We start from the raw sequence: 15,810 nt of genomic DNA, 5'->3' as shown, positions 1-15,810 counted from the left end.
CCTAATTTTACAATTCTATTTATTTACTTTTAAAGACACAGAGAATAGTGAAAACTATTTTAACCATTTATGTTATATCTACAAGAAAAGTTAGTGCTAGAAAATTAGTAAATATTCTAATTAATATATAAGGTAAATTTTACTATCTCTTTGAATGCCTTTTATCCTCTCCCTTTCAGTAAGAATTCTCCCTTATTTCACACTTCTTTCAGTGTGAAAGGCAACTATTACTTCACTTACACACAAATGGCTACTTCACGAATTAGTGTATGTAGTACTGTAACACCAGATGATGGAACCAGTCCTAGGTAAAAATGGTGTGTAAATATTTAGCACATACATATAGCTGAGTAGATGTGAGTCTGCCTTCCAATGACAATGAAATATGATTTTTAAATTACCTACACCACTGTTAATCACACTGTCATTCTTAATTTTATCCCAACTAGTAGTTTACTATACCCAGAAAATAGTTCATTGTAGTTTAGTTTAATGAAGACTGAACATTTGTTAAACCTTGAATCACGTTCCTAAAGATAGGAGCATCATAAACCTTTAGTTTTTCTTGATGGCACTATCAGAGTTCTAACTTCAATATGTGTCATTTTTAGTATTTGGCTCTTCTACCAAGTGCCATGAGGGCAGAAACTGCAATGCTTTTTGACTCATCACTATATCCTCAGCTCTATATTACCTAATTCATGGTAGGCATTAGGAAATATTTGGTAGTAAACTGACAGTACAAAATATAAATTAAAAGTAGACCAAAAAAATGTAAACATCCCTTAACTGCCCCTATATATAGATTTGAGCATTAAAATTCTGGGACTGAAAAAATATGTTTTTGTTTTCTTTCTTTTTTTCTAAAGATTTTATTTATTTGACAGAGATCACAAGTAGGCAGAGAAGAAGGCAGAGAGAGGTAGGGAAGCAGGCTCCCTGCTGAGCAGAGAGCCTGATGCGGGGCTCGATCCCAGGACCCTGAGATCATAACCTGAGCCAAAAGCAGAGGCTTAGCCCACTGAGCCACCCAGGTGCCCCTTGATTTTCTTTTAAAAACAGTGGTAAATTTGAGCCACTCAGTAAGACTGGTTGTTTTTTTTTCTTTAAAGATTTTATTTATTTATTTGACAGAAACAGATCACAAGTAGGCAGAGAGGCAGGCAGAGAGAGGAGGAAGCAGGCTCCCCGCTGAGCAGAGAGCCCGATGCGGGACTCGATCCCAGGACCCTGGGATCATGACCTGAGCCAAAAAGAGGCTTTAACCCACTGAGCCACCCAGGTGCCCTAATAAGACTGATCTTGCAAAAAAAAATACATCACTGTATTGTGAAGAATCTAACCAAATGTTGGGAGTCAAGTACACATGTGTATATGTACATGTATGTATGTACGTATATACATATATGTATATAATATATAAAATTATTGATAATACAATGAATACACTAAGCCCTGAACTTTATATACCTAGACAAGCCTTCTTCTCTTTACTAGTATAAGGATGAGAACAAGAAAAGAAACTAATAATAAATGTGAGGAAAACACCATTAAAAATCAGTATTTCTAAAGCAGTATGTTCTAGAAGTTTTAAAGCATTTCTGAGACTCCAGTGATTTGACAGTTAGTAAAAAAATTTGGAAAAGAGTAAATTAACTTGGCAGAGATCAAGGTTAGAGGCACATTGCCTAAATAATTTCTGTAATTTATATAGACACTTTGAGAGCTACAAATAATGTCTTATTATCTAGTAGCTAGTACATATAATTCACACATTCTAGAAAATATTAATCTAGAAATACTGACTTTTTCCTATGTACATTTTTATGGCTTTTAAATTCCTTAAATCATCTTAAGTAAATTTCATTTAATTAAAAGAACATCATCTTAATATCTGTCCCATAAATTTCATCTAATTCAAAGTACATCATCTTAATTTCTGTCCCCAAATTTTTCAAATACAGAATTTTTCTCAATTTATGTATAATTTTGGTCATGGAAACTGTATTTCAAGCCACAACATTCATTTGCCCAACATGTGGACAGCTGCTTATTTCATTAGTCAGTCCTATAGCCCCATGTTCATAATTTGTACAAGAACTTACTATACCGCTTTCTTCTGGTGATCTCTGAAAGGCCCAAATTTCAGTGACATTCAAACTTGTAAAAATATAAGGTTATATTGTCAGGAAAAAATTTCTGCCATATGTTAGATTTCTTTGCCTTGAATTTTGATTGATTATATACAGTCAACTCCATAAACTAAGACTGTTTAATACTAATGTGTCTCTTGGGTCTGATATTTGACTATAAGCCAGTTAGTTAGCCTGTTCTTGTTTTGTGGATGTGGGCAGAAGACACAAGACTCCTGGATCAGAGACAATATGAGCAGCAAGCCTCAGCTTATCTGTGGAAGATCTCCTCCCTGACTAAGTCCTGTGGGGATGATATAAAAGGCACATACAGTAGGTTGTATTACAGGAGAGAGGAACAATGAATTTCAGAATCCATGAGTTTCACAGCCAATTATAAGCAGGCCTGTTCTCTGTCCCAAAAGGGACACTACCTCTTCCCTTAAGGCTTCTCACTACAAACGGTAAGAAACGGCCTGGGTATATAGGGCAATCAGGGCCTTGTACTTTTTGCACATTTGACAAGTTGTATTACATGAATGCAAACATTAACCTTCTCCCAACAGTGTTTTCCCAAAAACAATGCTTGTTATTTGAAATATAGTAATTGAGAGAGCACTCCACAATATGAAACTGTAAAAACTCAAACAAAAGTAACTCCTTCTCTTTTTTAAGGAATCATTTCTTTACATTCAGAAAATATACAATATTTTAATGAGCTTCCTTTAATAAAGTACTGATTATCAAAATAAGTATTTTGAATGACATCTTCTAAAAATGACTTCATCTACATTGGTATTTTGATGACAGTTTAGACAAATGAGGTATCACAAATCATGTCAGGTACATAAAGCTTAAACTCTGTCTTACCCTGTCTCTTGCTAATAGTGCAAGAGATGATGACACAACTATACTAAATAGAACTAGACTTTTGTTAGGTTAAAAATATCCCTTTTATTTTAAATACAGTGATAACGCTTTTCAGAACTAGAAGAAGAGACTGTTACATTTTATTATAGAGCCATCACATTTATTTCATAAACCTTTTGTAACCTATCCTACTATTTAATATTTAAATCGAATCCTTCTTCTATTTCATAGTTGAGTACATAGTCAAAAAAGACTTGAACATGGATATTAAAATGGGTCCCAGTAAGATGAAGGCAAAAACTAATTTTTCAATGTAATATAAAATGTGATCGATCATCAGTTGCCATTATCAAACACAGGCTAATGTAAATGCTTTTCATGGTTTAGACTGAATGAGAAGTTATTACTCTTATAGCAAAGATGTTTTAATATAGTCATCTAAGTTAATACAGTCATAAACTGAAGCTAGAAAAAATTATGTTGAGCCTACAGTCAAAAATAGATCCAGATTAAACATACTGGGGACTCTTAAACAGTGAGTGGAAATCAATGACTAATTCCAAAACTTTCAAGACCATAAAACACATTATCATCATTAGTAGAAACATATCAGACCCTCCACTTCCAATATAGGATTAATAATCATTTATTATCTGTAGCAAGGATCATTATTTATGGTATTTACTGGCTTCCATAGGATCATGAATAAGCTTCAGGGAAAGATGTGATTCTCCTGAAATACTATGCAAGTTGGTAGCATGAAATTTAAGTTTCTGGAGGAAAGACTAGTGTTTTCATGTTCTCACAGGAGTCTAGGACTCAAAATAGTTTACAATCATCCATTTTAAAATCTGAGGACCTCTTTCCAGAGTCCGAAAATATTACATTATCAATATAAGAAACCTCCCAAATGAAAAAACTAAAAAGAAGAAAAATCTGACTTTCAGTTACTTTGAAAAACAGACACATATTAGGCATAAATAGTACCCTCTCCCCCCAGAAAAAAAAACCAGCAATGGGCAAGATACTTTATAACAGCTAATGATATTTTGAACTACTAATAGAATTCTTAACTTGCATGACATTCTAGATTTTTAAAGCCTTAAATATTCAAAGTTGTCCTACAGACATTAAGATGAGCTTATAAATACACAATCTACTTATTAGGCCATATAGACTATAATCTATTAACATATTTTAGGCAAGCATGTTCTTGTGCAAAACTGACTAAAAACACCCACCATTTTACAGTCACCAGCAATTTAACCATACAATCCAAAAATAAAAAGCCAAACATCTTCCTCTTCAACCATAGCTCATATTACTTCAAAGCATCACAAATACTATATAGTAGATAGATCCCTTAGTCTGGTGGTTTACCAATTTATTTTTTTTATTTTTTTATTTTTTTAAAGATTTTATGTATTCATTTGACAGAGATCACAAGCAGGCAGAGAGGCAGGCAGAGAGAGGAGGAAGCAGGCTCCCCGCTGAGCAGAGAGCCCAATGCGGGGCTCCATCCCAGAACCCTGTGATCATGACCTGAGCTGAAGGCAGAGGCTTTCACCCGCTGAGCGACCCAGGTGCCCCTGGTGGTTCACCAATTTAGCAGAGCATCTAAAATCATCCTCACCATCATTATAAAGCTATTGTGAATCTTACTCCATACTTACTGCAATCAGCAGCACTTCTTTTAATAAGCACCTACTTCAGTGCCAAGCAAAATGCTCAGACTTTGTATACTCTATTACTTAAAATAACTAATACTATTAAATACTTAAATACAGGAGTCTGATTTTTCAAAGGATGTAACTGATGCTCAAAAGAAATAAGCTCCATTCCCAAAGCCACAGTGCTGTTAGTATTCTGACTCAGGACTACATGATTGCAGAACAGTGTTGCTGCACCAATTGCAGGACCAACAATTTCAGGGGTCCTGCCTGCATGATGCGTGGCACTGGAACATGTGGCCTTTTGACTATACCTCTGTGGCCATTTGCTATCCTTTTTTTTTGTTTAAATATTGGCACATATGGGGGCACTGGGTGGCTCAGTTGGTTAAGCATCCACCTTCAGCTCAGGTAATGATCTCGTGGTCCTGGGATCAAGCCCCTTGTCAGACTTCCTGCTCAGTAGGGAATCTGCTTCTCCCTATTCTTCTACCCCCCCCTTTGTGCTCTCTAATAAATAAATAAAATCTTAAAAAAAAAAAATTGGCACATATGTAACATTTTACTGAGATAAGGAACACCAACAAACCCTGTTACATACTAACAACAACAAAAAAACTTTGTTAAACTGAATACTACATCCTGAAACAGTCATTAAAGAGGAAATCAACCTAAATAAAATCAGTGCTATTGCGTTCTGCATGTCGTATTTTATTTAAAATACATGATGCAGAACTTCTGGGTTGGTGAACACCTGGAGGTGCCAGGAGAGGAGCGTGCCTGGGGTGAGCATGAAGCTCCGTGCCCCTTCCCCCCACCCTGCCTTATGTATCTCTCCATCAGGCTGTTGGTTAGCATCCTATACTGTATCCTTTAATAAACTGGTATAGGTTAAAAAAAATACAGGATATACCTTTCAATTTGTGGAGGCTGTTTATTGGACTTAACCGCTTTAAGAAATTCAGCAAAATATTCTGGCTTTACAATCGGACGTCCACAAATGAGTGCACATATTGTCTGGAAAGAAGAAAACATAAGTGAAGACAAATAATCACATGCTAGCTTTTCTTTAAAGGAAAGTTTTAGGTTAGAGACTACAAAGGGGCCGCTCTGTTTAATAGGTTTTTCTTTTCATTTCTCTAAATTTATAAAGGAGCCACAATCTACAAAACTAAAGTATTTGGCCACTGTTTAATTTTGGTATACAAATCTCTGTAATATCACTTAATTTTAAGGAGCCATATATTACAATATTAATTTAAAAATTGCTTTGGGGAGGGCAGAACAATGTAACAAAATAAGTCAATTTTAAAACGTATTCCAATTTAAAAGTTCTTACAACGTTAAAAAGTAGACCTGAGGGGTGCCTGGGTGGCTCAGTGGGTTAAAGCCACTGCCTTCAGCTCAGGTCATGATCCCAGGGTCCTGGGATCGAGCCCCGCATGGGGCTCTCTGCTCGGCAGGGAGCCTGCTTCCCTCTCTCTCTCTGCCTGCCTCTCTGCCTACTAGTGATCTCTGTCTGTCAAATAAATAAATAAAATCTTTAAAAAAAAAAAAAAAGTAGACCTGAGAATTAAGAAAATGTAACAACTACCCTAGAGAAGATAGTATCAAGAGATACACATGAGCTATAAGATCTTTTCTGCGTAAATGCCCTTTGAACAGATTTTAACTATGGAATAAAGTATTTTCAAGAAAGTAAATAAAGGAATAACTGGGGCGGTATAAAAGCTCAAAATAAATACATGGAGATTGGGGTTAGATAAGGGTGGAGAAACTTCAACTAGCAAGTGAACTAAGCTATAAACATCAAATAAAAAGATACCACAAAATCTGAAAAAGATTAGAAACCACCACCACTGGAGATGAAAATAAGGATTCAGCATAATTTTAGGAAATAATCCAACTTAAGAATTTCTAAGTATGCTTCCAATAACATAGGGTATTACTTAAATATGAGCAAGCAATGTAGGGCGTCTCTCAAAACTGGAATCTGAATACAACAACCGCGAATGTAGAGTGAAATAACTGGCCTCTGGCAGAGGGCAGGCTCCAATACATGTGATCCTGGGCAAAGGATTTAAGTCCTCCATGCCTCAGTTTCCTCTTCAGAAAATAAAAATTTAACTGAATGTTCCGTAAGCTTCCTTTTGGTTCAAACATTTAATGATTTTAAAAATATAAGGTAATCTGTACTTTTGGAAAATTTACCAAAACAAATAATATAGTAAGTTGGTTTTCTTTTTTTGGTACATGGCTGATCAAAAATACTGAAAAAGGATTGCTCTGCACGTCGTTGCTGGTGTATATACAGTGACATTCAAATATCCAGTGCTGTTAGTATCTCAGTCGCTGGAATAGTGTACACTTTGGTGAATGGATGCTAGTTCCAAATCTGTCATGGACTCAGTAAAGTATCTCTCAAGACTGTTTAACTGCCTTTGCTCTTATTTCATAATCACCAAGCAAGTGTATGATTATCTAAATTTCACTTCTCAGGTACCTTAGTACCTTTAAGGGGATTGTGTTGAAGTCTATACATAAATATACAGTCACTATGAGGCTGCATCCCTACTATAAACTAATAAATGGAAATTTTGATTTATTAGCATAAATTAGTACTCAGGAGGCCAATCACTCTGCTGAATTTATAACCTTCATAAGCTTGCAAACGACCCTTGATCAGCGATAACCCCACCAACATACAAGTTTAACTTGAGGTTCAATTGAGCAGTAAGTCTTTCTCTCTGATACTTGTTTAACTGTAATATACATATTCTAATTATGTATTAAAAGATTTCTGTACCATCTAATAAGGGAATCTAAATATCTGTTCCTTTTTACTATAGATATTAACCTAAAACAATCTCACATATCTATAGTCAACCTGTTTAAAAGGAGACGAATCACCTCCCAATGTCATTCTTCAATTAGCTTTGGATATAACCAAATCTGATGAAGACGTAAAATCTGAAAACATACCAAAATATATCACTGTTTTAATGAGAGTTGGCATCCTCTAATGGTACATATCTACAGATCTCTAGATGGTGAAGATACAGTACAGTAATAATAAACTATAAACTTAAAAGTCTTTTAAGGGCATTATACCAAATAAAAACTTAGTAAAGAGAGGATGAGACATGAGTTGAGCTGGAGGAAGACAACTTGACAGAAAGGACTAGAGATGCTAGCTTTGGAGACTGGCAGTGGACTTCCAGTCTCTAAAAGCTAACTTTTAGACTGGAGATACCAACTACACATTATAATAAACTTATTGGTGAAAATATAACATAAATCATTTTTAAAATGCTAAATTTTTTAAATGCTAAATATAATTTTATAGGCTTTTGCTTGTCTCAAATAATAAACAGGTTATCTTAAACATTATAGCCTAAATGGTACATGAAGGCACAGACTGACACTATATAAACCCACAACTAACAGTTCTGATAGTTTTAAAATAAATGGCTTTAAAAATATCTTGTGTATAGTTGGTGAGTAAGCTTAAATTCACAGAACTTATTTTAATATAATATCATGGCATTCAACCTACTTTAATGGTAACTTTGACTGATATCATGACAAGATGAGTACATTCTTCTGTCCAATTGTTTACAGTATGTCCTCCAAGTTGCAATATAGTGTGATTTAAAGCAGTTTTCCCAGAAGCATCTAAACAAGAAGAGCATGCAACCAAAGGCTCATATTCTACTCTGCAAATGAGAATAAGTTACATAAAGTTATATTATCATAGCTCCAGAGATGGCAATTTATAGTACTTTAAGCTCACATCACATGCTATTTTAATTTTTATGTATTTTTACACTTTCTAATTTATGAAATTACCACTTCCGAAGTCTTGTGTTGCACTTAAGAAAAAACAATGATCTAAGTTAACATTATACTTTAACTTATGTGGAATCAAACAAATGTAGCTCCCATCAAGGATCTCTGTGACCATTCCAACTCTTAACTACTCCTGGCACTGACAAAATGCACTAACCACATGTGATGCAAAGTGCACAAATGTAATAAGCAGGAACTAAATTAAGTGGTTTTAAATTCATTATCCATAAATATCATGTCCTTTAAAATTTGATCAGTGCAAAACAAAGCCATCCATTTTTAATACCAATTAAAAAAAAATCTTACCTGAATTTACTTTCAAACACTCCAAAAGTAACTCTATCCCCTGTCTTCAAAGCTTGGGAAAGGCCATTCTGCATTTTTTCCTCATTAACAAAGGTACCATACTTAGAATTATCTTTTATTGTCAATATAGGAGTCTCACCAATTTGACTCTGAAGCAAATGAATAAAAAAATCAATACAATTAAAGTCTTTTACCACTCAGTAAATGCAATTCCCAGGGGGAAAAGGTTTCAAAACAAAAAGGAGGTAACTTTTTGAATAGGTAACTGAATAGATGGCCAACCTCCTAACATAGAAGGCAACAGTTACTGTTTCAGTTGCAGGCACAGAAGGATCACTCAACTTGAAATTAATGGCAAATGCCTGAATTCCAGCATCACTCTTCTCAGAATATGCATCTTCTTTATTTTTGTTAAGTCAGTGCAGAGTTTTCTAACCCCTTAATTTCACACATTTGAGAATTTCTTTGCTTTTGTGTGGTCTGTTTTATGCATGATAGCTTCATCCCAAAGTTTTTTTTTTTTATATTACCAAAATAACACAGTTTAAAAAAAAAAAAGTCCAATAAGAAAAGGCTAGAATGTCTGACTTAAAGTAATAATTTTATTTTTCCTTTAGGAATTTCAATAATAATCTTCTCTTATACCTAAAAGAATACAGACACCAAAGCTAAATATTACTGCACAGATCCGGCATTTGTTGGTACGCAGTCTTTGCTCAAAATAATGGGTTTTATTATCACCAGTATTATCAAGAGGACAGCCATTTATATACACTAGTATTTTTACCACCCACTGTTGTGATTAAAACAACTAACCAACCAAAACAAAGCCATTCAAAGAACTATGAGACATAGCAACAGGTGTTTTTCCTACTAAAACTTACCAATTCCCACTGTGAAAACCTACATTACATGGGAAATGCCTGTGTTCACATGGCTATAAGAACTCTTTAAAGCAGGAATGTGACTTGGGTCTGTTCACTGCTCTATTGCCAGGGTTGGCACAATGATGGATACAGAGTAAGCACTTAATGTTCATTCAGTAAGTATTGAGTTTCTAAATCACTACAAAAGAATAAGACACTGGAACAGAAACTTAAATTATCAAAACAAACACCACTGATACAACCACCAAAATAGTATTTAGTTTTAACATAAAAAAACTAACACCTTTATGGAATTAAAAATTCTACAAACTCCCTCATACACACCAAAGTAATCTTGTAATTTCAACCCCCTCACTTTAAACTAGTGAAATAAATTAGTGACATACCAAGTTGGTTACAGAAAAGTTAGCAGTTAACACAGCATGATTTCGACTGATTGACTGATCACCTTCAATAAGAATGCCACAGTTTTTCCTTCCAACAACGTATTCAACACCAGTCAAAAGTCTGAATGGTTCTAAGAATTAAAAAAAAAAAAAAAAAAGTAAATGTATAGACACATATTTGCTGTACCTACGTACATAGATACAGCAAATATTTATGTAAAATATTTTTATTTTGCTTTTAAACTTTAATAATCAACTTCAAATAAATCAAAACTTGTAATTTCTATAAAGCCTCACTGAAAGATGCAAAAGATTAGATGGAAAGCTCTAGCATTTTCTAAAGAGAAAACAATACTGAAAAGTGTCGTCAGAGACTGACTGGCTCAATCCGTTAAGCGTCTGACCTTTGGTTTCAGCTCAGATCAGGATCTCAGGGTCAAGAGACTGAACCCCATACTGGGCTCCGTGCTCAGTGCAGGGTCGTTAGAATTCTCTCCCCCCCTCTGCCTCCACCTCCTTCGCATGTGTCCGCTGGCTCTCACACATGCTGTTGATGAAGTTCTTGAACCTAGGTGAGGTTCAATAGGGTGAGCCGACGGCTAAGAAAGAATTCTTTAGACGGCTTTGGTGCAAAAAGGTGGTTTATTAGAGCACAGGGACAGGACCCGGGGGCAGACGGAGATGCTGCTGCGCCGGGCATGAGCATGTGAGGAGTGACTGGTTATACACACAGGAGTTGGGTAGGTGAGGACAAAGGGGTGTTCAGAAGGGCTAGTGGGGCAAAGAAGACTGTCAGGATATTGAAGGCCTGGTTACTATCAAGCCAAGGCCACTTTCCCTCTAATGAGGCACTAACATAAAGACAATTGGGAGTCTCCTGGTGGAATGTTACATTCCTGCTCTCAAACGTCCTTGTTAGTGAGATTTAGGTTTAGAAGAAATTTAACTTTATTTACTTTTCTTTCTACCCCCGCCTCCTTCGGTTTTTTATGGAGGGGAGGGTGACATTAGGGCTTGAGGAACTGAGTTATGTGTCTTTGGAAATTGGGCTATTGATAAGGTAACTTCTTTGTTGTAAATTTCAAAGACATTTGTAAACCAAGAGAGACTCCTGCCTTGCAGGACTGTGATCTCTGCAAGATAACCATTTGCTCTTCTTTAGGGCAGTCAGGGGTGCCTGTGAAATGTCACAGATATTACCAAGGGGAGTGGGTGGAGAGGGGGTGCAAGGCGCCAGCCCCTGCTCCGTTCTCAGCCAGCCTCCTACTCCCTCATCACTGTCACCCTCTTTCAAATAAATAAAACTTTAAAAAAAAGTCTTGCCCAGATCAACACACATAAATATACATTACCAAACAAATCACAATATTGTTTGGAATCTGATTCAAGAATCCACTAGGAAAAATATAATTTTTAAAAAACTGTAAAGAAAAATTTAAAATTTACAAGAACTTTCCCTACCAGATGGTAAACTATGCCCTAATGCTACAGTAACTAAAATATATGGTACTGAATCCAGATAAACAACATAGGTCAATGCAAGAAATGTTCAGACCTGATTTAAGTGTGCATTTTGGGGAATTTTGTTTTGTTGTTGTTGTTGTTGTTGTTGTCAAAGGAACCATTTCAAGTACATGTTTAGTTTCTAAAAAAAAATGTTGACAATCACAAATTGTTAGTTAATAGCCTATTTCTCAGAGACTAGCAGTTTAGTATGGGAGCCTGGGACTCCATCTTCAGAGTGTTAAGGTAATTAGGGCAGATAAACTCACGAAGTAGAAAGGCAAGCCACGTTTGGATATTTTGTTATTCAGAAACTCTTACCCTAGAGTGGGTTGTTTCGAGGAAAAAACATTGTGCCTTGGTTTACTTACATTTCTTCCTAGAGGAGTGGGCCCATAATATCTGTTAGATTCTGAAAAGTGGTCACAATCTCCTAGAAGTTAAGAATGCTGGGGGGTGCCTGGGTGGCTCAGTGGGTTAAAGCCTCTGCCTTAGGCTCAGGTCATGATCCCAGAATCTTGGGATCAAGCCCCACATGGGGCTCTCTGCTCGGCAGGGAGCCTGCTTCCCCCTCTCTCTCTGCTGCCTCTGCCTACTTGTGATCTCTGTCTGTCAAACAAATAAATTAAAAAAAAAAAAAAGAAAAAAAGAATGCTGGCCACTGATGATGGATGCATTTTTCTACTGTTACCTACCTCTCTCTGTGTAGGAACCCAGAGCCAGCCACAGACAACTGTTCCTGGAAAGGAATTAAGTCCTGCTTCCCAGCAACAGCTTCTGTTCTACCTCGGCACTGCTCCAAGTCCACAGGGAGGCCTTGATCTTTAGTCTTTTTACTACTTATTCCTAACTTCGCACGCCGTTTGTAAATTTAGCTCTTTTGCCTATCAGAATAAACTTCCTGAGGGGGCAGGACCTCCTCGTAGGCTACCATCTGCTTATCAATTAAAAAGGACTTTGACCAGGCAAGCAATTAACGGGAGATAACCATCTGCCACTGCTGAAAAGGGCAGAACAGAAACAACAACAAAACCCTACTTTTTCGGTTGTTCGGATGACCAAAAAAGGCTCTAAAACAAAACTGAAATCATGCCTCTCCTGGGGCTGCTGCCATTTACCCAACTCATCTCTGTGGCTTTTCACAAAATTAAACCGTGTGCTCAAAACAAAGTCGTCTGCTGCCATCGTGCGCCTCGCCTGGGATAACTTATTCTAGGTGTTTGGCCAAAAGCTTAAAACGCTGAAGGAGAGAGCAGGTGGCCGGCCAAGACGCAATTCCGCGCGGCCCGTAAGCCGGGTCAGTGCGGGACTCGCCGGAGAAGCCGGGTCAGTGCGGCCGGAGGAGCTGGTCCCAACCACCGAGAACCCGGCGGGAGGCTGGGTGAGGGATGCAGCCGCCAAGGCCCGGCCGGGGTCCCCGCCGCAGTCGAACGATGCGCGTATCCCCTTCCCGCAGCCCCCCGGGGGGACGAAGGCGGCGCCGGAAGACGGAGAGAGGGACGGGAACGGACCGGAAGCATCCCTCCTCGGACCCTCTGCCCAACGCAGCTGCTCCCGGGAACACGGGGCCGGGGCCTCTCCCCCCCCCCCCCGCCCTTACCTCGGGCCGGGCCCGCGACGGGGAGCAGCTTCCACATGGGCCTGGGTCGCCCGAGTCTCGGCCAACTCGCGGAGGCCTAACTGCGGCTGACCGACGTGCGCGGCCGCAGCTCCTTCAAGCGGCGTGGGCTGCGGAACGTGCGCGCTCCCGGGAGCTGGGCCGCCTAGGAAGAGGAGGGATAAGCTGGAGTGAGACGTGGGCTCCTCGTCGCCTCCTGGTGGTTAAGGAGAGGAACAGTGCGATCTGTATTGAAATGTATTGTATTGGGTTATGAAGTGTGGATCCCATTGAAAGGTGTTCAATGAATATACATACTTTGAATTACGTTTTCTGATCGTGACTAGAAATAATTTTTAAAATCAGCTACAAAGCAACGTAAGGAGATTTTCTAATTAAAGACATTAACGTACTAGCCAAGTTTGTAATTCCATGCATTTGTGATTTCTAAAAAAATTGCAGTTACTCCTTTGTATGCACCCCACTGGTGGTGACAGTTAGGATGAAGATAAAGATTTTACCCCAAGTCAATCTTCATTCATCATTTGGTTCCCTTATACCTCTACCCTACTTGGGGACCAAAATAATACTCAGAGTTCCTAGGTATCAGTAATGACTGTGTCCAACAATATTAAAAATGTTTAGGCATTCTCTTTTCTAAAGTGTATGGTTTTCCAAGGGGATGGCCATAAATCCCTTTGGAAAAGATTTGGAGGTGGGGTTGGTGTAGGAGAAGTCATTACCATATATTCAGGGTCCTCCCTCCCGGCATTCCCGCCTCTCCTTTAGCCACTGGGTTATGGACTAATGAACTGGCACGTCAGGAAACTGGGGAAGAGACTGAAACTTTTTACTGAGGGTGCTGCTCTCAGCCTTGTGTTCATCCATCCTTCATTTTTTTTTTTCAATAGAGCATGCTCTTATTGGCTAGCTTTTATCTTTTCCCCTAGGTGTGCCATTTTCTATTGATCATCTCCACAACTCTACAGCTCTCTCTAGGTCAAGACCGTTGATGGCCACTACAATCTTGCCTCTCAGTAGGACAGTTGTACCCCTCTGATGGTTAAGTGCTGCCCCTGGCCTCTATTGTTTTGGGATTCTATTATCCTTGTTGCTATCTTTGAACCTAGTTTGGTGACAGTATCTCTTATCATTAGCCATAATCCACCAAGAAAAGCCACACCTGAGCTTCTCAGTGATGGGGTACCCCTCTCACCAGAAAATTCCTAGTCACTTTGATAAATGGAGCATCTGAATCAGAACATTGTCATTTAGTGGAATCCCCAGCTTTCCATAGGATAGCCACTCTAGCATGTCTCCTTCCCTGAGCCTTTTGCTCCCCTGCTTCCACCATCTGCCATGACAATTCTATTTCTACTTCTCTCAATGTGGGCCACCACTTTCTTCAAGTTTCTATGAGCCATCATGGAAGTATGATAGTCATATTTTCTGGGATCCTTACTAGGGCATTCATTCTTCTCTTCCAGATGAGTGCTCCCAAATCAATAAACTCTCCCTTACCCAAATTCGTTTTCCATGTCCTCTTGTTCAGCATCCTCAGAATACAATCCCAAAAGTATTCTCCTTGCTCGTGCTGACACATGTTGATGAGCCTGCAGCTCCTTTACTATAAAGTCACATCTTCCCTCATCAGTCCTTCCCCAGCTGGGTTACCCTATCTTAGCCCTTTATTTTTTGGTTGCAAGAAGAAGAGATGGGGCAACGTCAGAGTAACAAAGGAATATTTATTTGTTGCTTACTAATAGCATACCTCTGATAATCAGCTAATCAGAGCATTACCTCTGATAATCAGAGGTTAGAAAATTTTTGAAAGAGAGAGCACAATGCAGATAGAGTTTTAGATCGATTGCAAGTTGCTTACTATTCCATGCCCCCCTGCTTTCTGTAACTTACTGGCTTCTTCTCTCACCTGCTGTTTTGTTGTAAACAAACCCTGATAGATTGTTTAAGTCTTCGTGAAAACTTCCCTCTATGTTTTGCTTTAAATTAAACATAGCTCTCACTCTAGAACAGTTGTTCTCTACTGGTTCTAGGATAGTTGCCCCAATGCCTCTGCCATAGTTACTGACCAATAGGATATCCACCATATTTTTTGGCCAGGAGGATTACTCTTTCTCCCTAAATCTATACCTTCACTTTCCATTTCAGTGTCTTACTCTTCCCAGACTTGCAAAATCTCTCCTAGATAGAACCATTATGTGTGAGTAGCTACGCTTTATGAATCCTGTTCCTGCTGCCTATTGCAGATAAATCTATGTTACTTGTCCATATTCATTGAGAACATTGCCACCTGTGTGAGAGCTTTCTTCTCCACCCCAACTCCTGCCATTATTCTCAAGCAACTGTAAGACAGAAATGGAAAACTCGTTTTACCCATTAGGCTCACATTTTTTTTTAATTTTCTCAAATCCTGTGATTTTCACCTCTACTACACACACACAACCTCTTTGATGGCCACCCTTTAGAACTTTCCATCTCCAGAAACTTCCCCATCTTTAATGTCCTACTTTCTGACTGGAGCTGCCTAGCCCTCTACGTTTCTTATATACTTATTCCATAATACCTGCTTTTTAGCTTCATCCAGGTCTC

General features: G+C 38.2%; 1 protein-coding gene across 3 annotated transcripts in view; it reads right to left on the bottom strand.

Moving 5' to 3' along the window:
• The window catches only part of NBN (nibrin), a 50,850-nt gene extending 37,486 nt beyond the window's left edge, over positions 1-13,364 (bottom strand). The window contains exons 1-5 of one of the 3 annotated variants that reach the window (XM_004766978.3): positions 13,204-13,364; positions 10,101-10,231; positions 8,828-8,976; positions 8,229-8,388; positions 5,586-5,689 (exon numbers count right to left, since the gene is read on the bottom strand). In XM_004766978.3, coding sequence (XP_004767035.1) covers positions 5,586-5,689; positions 8,229-8,388; positions 8,828-8,976; positions 10,101-10,231; positions 13,204-13,240 — 581 coding nt within the window. In that variant the 5' untranslated portion in view covers positions 13,241-13,364. Of the gene's footprint in view, positions 1-5,585; positions 5,690-7,559; positions 7,643-8,228; positions 8,389-8,827; positions 8,977-10,100; positions 10,232-13,203 lie in introns of those variants that run through there. The other 2 variants (XM_013063766.2, XM_013063767.2) reach the window with 2 other exon arrangements.
• Positions 13,365-15,810: the final 2,446 nt, after the last annotated feature.

This window comes from Mustela putorius, unplaced genomic scaffold (assembly GCF_011764305.1).
Source record: "Mustela putorius furo isolate JIRA1106 unplaced genomic scaffold, ASM1176430v1.1 tig00003846_pilon_pilon_pilon, whole genome shotgun sequence".
Taxonomy (NCBI): Eukaryota; Metazoa; Chordata; class Mammalia; order Carnivora; family Mustelidae; genus Mustela; species Mustela putorius.
The sequence above is the reverse complement of the archived record's forward strand: the minus strand, read 5'-3'. Positions and strand labels throughout refer to the sequence as shown.